At 36.9% G+C, this 6,864-nt stretch overlaps 1 protein-coding gene across 1 annotated transcript in view; it reads left to right on the top strand.

Moving 5' to 3' along the window:
- The first annotated feature begins 1,003 nt into the window (after positions 1-1,003).
- The window catches only part of VIP (vasoactive intestinal peptide), a 35,841-nt gene continuing 29,980 nt past the window's right edge, over positions 1,004-6,864 (top strand). The window contains exons 1-2 of the mRNA XM_088474491.1: positions 1,004-1,249; positions 2,275-2,391. Coding sequence (XP_088330617.1) covers positions 2,285-2,391 — 107 coding nt within the window. The 5' untranslated portion in view covers positions 1,004-1,249; positions 2,275-2,284. The remainder of the gene's footprint in view (positions 1,250-2,274; positions 2,392-6,864) is intronic.

Below are 6,864 nucleotides of genomic sequence, written 5' to 3'. Positions count from 1 at the left end.
ACGTTTTTAACATAAGGCAGCATGACCTGAAGACGTACAAATTATGTAAAACAATGCAAGAGTGACAGTACATGGTCATTAGTCTTATAACTGTAGGCAACTAGCAGACGTTTGAACTTGATGACATCAAACATCAGATGAGACTGGAAGGAACCTAATGATGTGAATGCAAACACATTCTGATTGGAGCTAATTTTTTAAGCTTCCAGAAGGCTAAACTTAGAAAAAGTTACTATTAGTCCCTAGTAGTTAGTGTGCCGATGCTAACAGTGACGACAGTAAATTGGTATATTGTTTATAAAAATAACTCTTCAGTCTCAACAATATTTAGAACCCCAAATGTGAATATATAATCAATATAATAACTCCAGATATTTAGATCATGCCTTATTGTATCTAGTTCTCTCTGTAGTTGTTAAAGAAATAAGTTGAACACAAGTAGTATGACGTTGTATGAACCCAAAGTAGTTTGCGTCAGAGAAATCTGCACGTTTCATTAAATCTATAAATCATATCGAATCGATAAATCAATCTGCACTCGCCCAAACCCTGGTAATAAATATAAACCTACATTGGGGATGTGCATAATTAACTACAGCATACAGTACTGTAAAGGAAAAATGGTAAAGTAATAAAAATACATGCAAAATGGGAATGAAATACTGAATACTAACAGCTGCCGAATAGCCTGGCTATGTTCATTTGTTACTTTAATACAGCTATAATATCATTGTTACAATGTCCCGATACTAATGTAGCGATGTTAATGACTTTGCAGATGTGCAATCATTCATTACCTAAGTAAATTAACCACTACATAGTCATGTATTATGGAATCCATTGATCACACAGATACTTCATCTGTAGTCTTAAACAAGGAGGTGATGACGACTTTTTAGTGTATCCCGTGGGATTTGGAGTGACGTCTTCACAGAAGCCACTCAAGTTAGTCTTCTTGACCAGCCCTTCTCTCCCAGTCGTTTTTATAGGAGCATGTCTCAGCCTGAGAGCATTAAATGAGAGGAGCCGAGGCTGGCTGACAAGTACAAGGCTTGCAGTGTCAGGAAGCGAGCATTGAAAGATCAGCTCTAACTTCATCTGCAACACGTCCATATCCAGGAGACTTGGCTGAGAGTTTCAGGACCATAGACAGCGACTCTCCCCAGTTTGTACCACTAGGGAGTTCTGAAAGTGCCTGCTGTTCTGGGGAAAAAGGACATACTGCAAGAAAAAGGGAGCTTTATACAACGTAAGTAGGTAGAACAAGTAGTATTGTAACAAAAGCTGTGGCATGCAGAGACAAAATAGATTGCAAATATTCATTCAGTGCTCTAGTCTTTCACCTATAAAATATTTATTAAGTTTAATAACAACAGCACATGTAGAGAGGCTGTTGAACAATCTCTCTCTCTCTCTTTATAGATTAATAGATTAGATAGATAGATAAAGTAGACATAGTTTTCTTTCCTTGAACAAATTTTATATAGTCATTAATGAAATCTTCATTCTTCTAGTTATATATTTTTTAAAAATCCCAAATATTTTACATATTTTCCTACAAGAGAGTGCAATTATTATGTTGAGGTTCACATAAAAATCATTACTGTATAATGTTTGCTCACAATTTTGTATAAAGCAAAAAGAAAGTACTTGTTCAAATAGCTCAAAAGCTCTTGTGCATACATTCTATATATAGGCATGTGTTAAAATATACTTTGGTGAATGTATTCCTTCATCTACTAAAGTCATTTAAATGTACAGTATTGCAAATATCAACAAAAGAACAAGCCAAGCAGTTAATATTTTATATAAAGTATCTATATTCAATTACACGTTTCAGTTCAACTACCTATTACTCAGAATTCAGAATTGTGTGTAGATACAGAAAATTAAATCCTGAGTATCCAATTAAGTTTGCTTTTATACAAACAAATAGTAGTTAGATGGCAAAGTTCAGTATACTAAAGAATATAATTGTTCATAATAAGTCCAAGGTGTTCTAGAGAATTATCTTGTGGTGACAACTAATATGTTCACCATTACTTCATAATAACAAACACAGACTGACACTCTGATTATTGCAATCACCTGTGCTTTCATTATTTTAAATCCATTGTTTAAGGCAGAATATGTCAACAATCACATGGTAATAATAATAATAATAATAATAATAATAATAATGATAAAAGAAAGATGTATTACACAGGACATGTAACATATAATGTAATGTATTACTCTGTAATTTAATCTGACAAATATTTTCTGCATCTACAGGGTTGACGTTATGGAACATAGAAGCATCTTTCCCCTTATGGTGTCTTTTACCCTATTCAGTGTTTTCTACCTCCGAGCACAGGCGTTACCTCCTTTAGGGACTTATTCTAACAGTAGGTAAGTAGTATTTTTTATATTTTTTGCAAAGTACTTTTAAGGGTTTGTTGGTGACACTTCGTTTTACTGTTATGATGTTTGCGGGGCTACATTCATTGTCATTAAGATTGTTTCATCGACCATTCACATACTGTTTAAAAATAAAGCAGTAACTGATTGCTGTTTGCAAACATACTGCAATGTGTAGGTAAAGAATAACCAAATTCTTTTTTTTAAACAGAAAATATTACATATCAATGAGTGATATGTTTGCAAATACAGTGCTACATGATGGGGAAAAATACATACATATTGTTACTGTAATGATAATGTTGCTGTCTATATACAGTAGGTGCCTTCAGTTTGAAAATACTATATACACTGTACAGTAAGACAGTAAAGCTCTGAGACTTCATCAATTTTCCCTTTGTTTTCTGAAGTCCTTACATAATTACCAAAGATACAGTACAGATTGTGCTTTTCCCTGGTCTCCAAGGTAGGGAGAAAGTTATGGACCTATTTATTGGAGAGATAATACCCATAGGTTATTTATTACTGCAGTGTCTCCAGTAGCCTGCCACATGCTTATAGCGCTACTTGGAGTTGGCCAGCCCATTTCATAGTCAGTGGGCAGGATTACAAAGGCACTCTGAATCTGTATACTGGAGGTGGAGAAGGAAAATATTGAACTTCCTCCAGGCTGGGCTCTGATGCACAGGGAAAGGATTAGTGAGGATGAGCATATTTATGTAATTTTTAGACATTTTGCCTTTAGTATGCACTAAGTATTTATAGATACTCATTGATTACACAAGGAAAGAGACAAACATGTATATAAAAAAGCATTGATCATGCACAAGCACAACAGGCAATATACTTTTCTACAGTTTATGTCTTGATGCAATTGAAATCTTATTTTATTATATTTATTGTAATCTATGATCTATCTATCTATCTATCTATCTATCTATCTATCTATCTATCTATCTATCTATCTATCTATCTATCTATCTACCATCTACAGTATCTATCTATATTACAGTTAACCATTAATGTACTGGGACAATGTTATGCCCAAGTGTCCCACAAAAAAACTCTCTTTTTTAAGTCTTTATTTGAAATTAGTTTAGCCTTTGTAAAAATAAATCAAGTTATATGGAATGGTACATGCAAATATTATTTATATTCATTAACCTATAGCAATTACTGATCAAGGTCACATTGATCAGATAATCATCTTGGAGATCAACAGCACAGGTCACATCTTGTGTGCTCTGCTGAATTGTTGGAAACTAATTGGTGGTACTTATCAACTATAATAGTTACAGTGGGTCAGACAAATACAATGTGATAATGGTGGAGATCAGATGTTACCAATTGCGGGTTTCTGCATCAAGTGTAGGACGAGCCATTTTAACAAGTTAACATTGTTCTTGTTGTGGATAAATATTTCTATATGGAGAAGGGCCCTAGGCTGCACACCCTGAATATCATAATGGGAGGTGCTACCTGTTGAGACTAATGTTGCAGACACAAAAGGAAAAATTACATGTGCACGTTTGAACAAGGCACAATTTAGGTAAGTCCTATAAATTTAAATAGAGCAACTATGGGGTGATTTTTGGGGTGTGGGTCCCCTGGATTGCTTTGGTTGGGCTGCTTCAGGGCATCGCATTATAACATATTTTTCCTTTTTTGCACTTTTAGCACCTTTATTGTTTGTTTATTATAAATGTAACATTTTCACACATCTATTTTTCACGTCACTTCTAACATATGCAGTAGTTGCTCCTAGCTATCTAACACTCTTTTACACTTCACTTTTCTCACTATAGTGATGCCCTGTGGAGGCTCAGGTGGACTGGTTTGGTGGTGTCCTGCACCCTGGACTTTAACCCCAGTATGTTAGGGACCAACACTAAGAGGTTACCTGGACGCAGTGGGTAGGCTCATAACCTTGGCCATGATTATGCTAAAACCTCTATTTATTGAAAAATGTAATAGCAAAATGTATTATATATGTAATTAATAATGTTGGAGTTGTGCACTTGTAATTTTTCCTTTTGTGGAAAAATATTTCTACAATAAAGCATTTGTAGGAAACATTAAGATTTAATGGATCAAATATATATAGATTAATATTCTTATCTTTTGTGTCTTTGATAATAGAAAATACAAAAAATAATAATTGAATGCAGGTAAAAGTAAAATCATAGGATTTTGGTGGTACACTATTACATATAAGTGTAGAGAAAGAAATTTGGGAAAGCCCATTTCATTTCACCATAAAACAAGCATTATATCTAATCCATAAGTGTGGTCAGCAGAATACTTGGGTTAGGGTTAGCCACCACCGGGGGAGATTAGGGTTAGACACACCCCTGGGAGGGTAAGGTTTAGGGTGCAGGAAGGGGGGAGGTTAGGGTTAGGCACCACGGGGGGGGGGGGGTGGACTTAGGGTTAGGCACCCCCAAGTAAGGGTTAGGGGGGAGGAGAGGTTTAAATATATTTACCAGCCGGCATCAGGATTTTGATCTGTCGGGCTTCCAGGGTCGGGATTTGAACCGGCGGCTTTTAAGCCGTCTGTATTTCATACCCAACCTCTTGGCTACAAAGGTAGAGTAACTGTCATATTAACATTTGATTTTCCTGTGCATAGTTATTTTTATTTAGTTCAAGAGCTCAATTCAATCAGGTGCGAGTTCGGTCCAGTGAACTTGTACTGCAAATTTAATTTGTTATCTAATCCAAACTCCCATTGCTTTTCAGCGGAATTTCACATTTTTTTTGTTTGCACCCCCTGTGCAGCAGAAAAGGTAGTGAAAATATCTATTTTAAGATAGAAATATCAGGAGCTCTGTATAACCTCTTGTACACTCCTCCCAATGAATAATCCTGCAATTGGAAGGGTTTATGATGATAAATGATATGGGACAGGTATGTGGAGGTGTAAATGATGTGGGACACGTATGTGGAGGTGTAAATGATGTGGGACAGGTATGTGGAGGTGTAAATGATGTGGGAGAAGTATGTTGAGGTGTAAATGATGTGGGCCAGGTATGTGGAGGTGTAAATGATGTGGCACAAGTATGTGAAGGTGTAAATGATGTGGGGCAGGTATGTGGAGGTGTAAATGATGTGGGACAGGTACAGATGTGCCCAGTTACATTGTGGCTGATCTAGTCACAAACGTGCGCACGCATCACGCCATGCAATTCTCCGCGCCTGCGTATGCTACGGTATGGCATGTACTGTGATCGCACCATGCATTCCTATGGAGGCTCTGTCGCATATGGAGTGGGCATATCCTCTCATGGGCGCGCGTCTTGCGCTATGTGTGGCGCGATTTGCCATGCCAGTGGCAAGGATATAGCTGGGCATATCTGTATGTGGAGGTGTAAGTGATGTGGAACAGGTATGTGGAGGTGTAAATGTTGTGGGACATGTATGTGGAGGCGTAAATGATGTGGGACAAGTATGTGAAGGTGTAAATGATGTGGGGCAGGTATGTGGAGGTGTAAATGATGTGGGACAGGTATGTGGAGGTGTAAAAGATGAGGGACAGGTATGTGGAGGTATAAATGATGCGAGGCAGGTATGTGGAGGTGTAAATTATGTGGGACATGTATATGGAGGCATAAATGATGTGGGGCATGTATGTGGAGGTTTAAATGATGTGGGGCAGTTATGTGGAGGTGTAAATGATGTGGGGCAAGTGTGTGGATGTGTTATATTGATGAGGGGTTTTTGAACTTGCAGATGAGAGGTAAAAATGTGTACAGTATTTCAACTATTTATAAACTTGTATAAAACCACTGAAAAATGAATGATCAGACATTTTGCTGTACCCCAAAATGCTGCATATACTTTATTTTGCTGAAAAACGCTTGCTATTATTTTTTTAATATTAACAAAAAGTGCAAAAATCATCATTTGACACATTTTAAGAGCCTCCAGTACTTTCCTTGTGGCTGCTAACAGCCTTCCATATGGTCCTGCTGTCTCACTTTTTAATCCACTTTTTAATCCACTTATCCCAGTTTTTAATACACTTATCCCAGTTTGTTTTTTGTGGAAAAATCGCACAACCTTGTCACGAGTACCTTAAATTGGCATTTCTAATTGGATCTCGCATTTCTCGGTTCCACGCATTCACGCAATATATGCCAGTTTCATGATGCAAACTCGCTTTCACAAACTCGTACCCTAATGGATTGACCCCAAGTATTTTGTTGTGGAGGTCTCACTTTGAGAAGATTCAAACATAATGTAGAATATAAATATGGTGTACAAAACTTGTACATTAAGGATTTGATTAGATTCAAGTGGGGAGTATTAAATTAAAAAGCTTAAAGCAGTGGTCGAGGAACAGGGGTAAATTACCCCACATGGGGTAAAAATGAAATTCCTGGGGGTGATGGATGGACAACCGAGCATGCATATGAATCATTCTATAGTATAGAATGATTCATATGCATGCCCGGCTGTGCCGCA

This window comes from Taudactylus pleione, unplaced genomic scaffold (assembly GCF_031769625.1).
Source record: "Taudactylus pleione unplaced genomic scaffold, aTauple2 ptg000154l, whole genome shotgun sequence".
Lineage (NCBI taxonomy): Eukaryota > Metazoa > Chordata > Amphibia > Anura > Myobatrachidae > Taudactylus > Taudactylus pleione.
The sequence above is the reverse complement of the archived record's forward strand: the minus strand, read 5'-3'. Positions and strand labels throughout refer to the sequence as shown.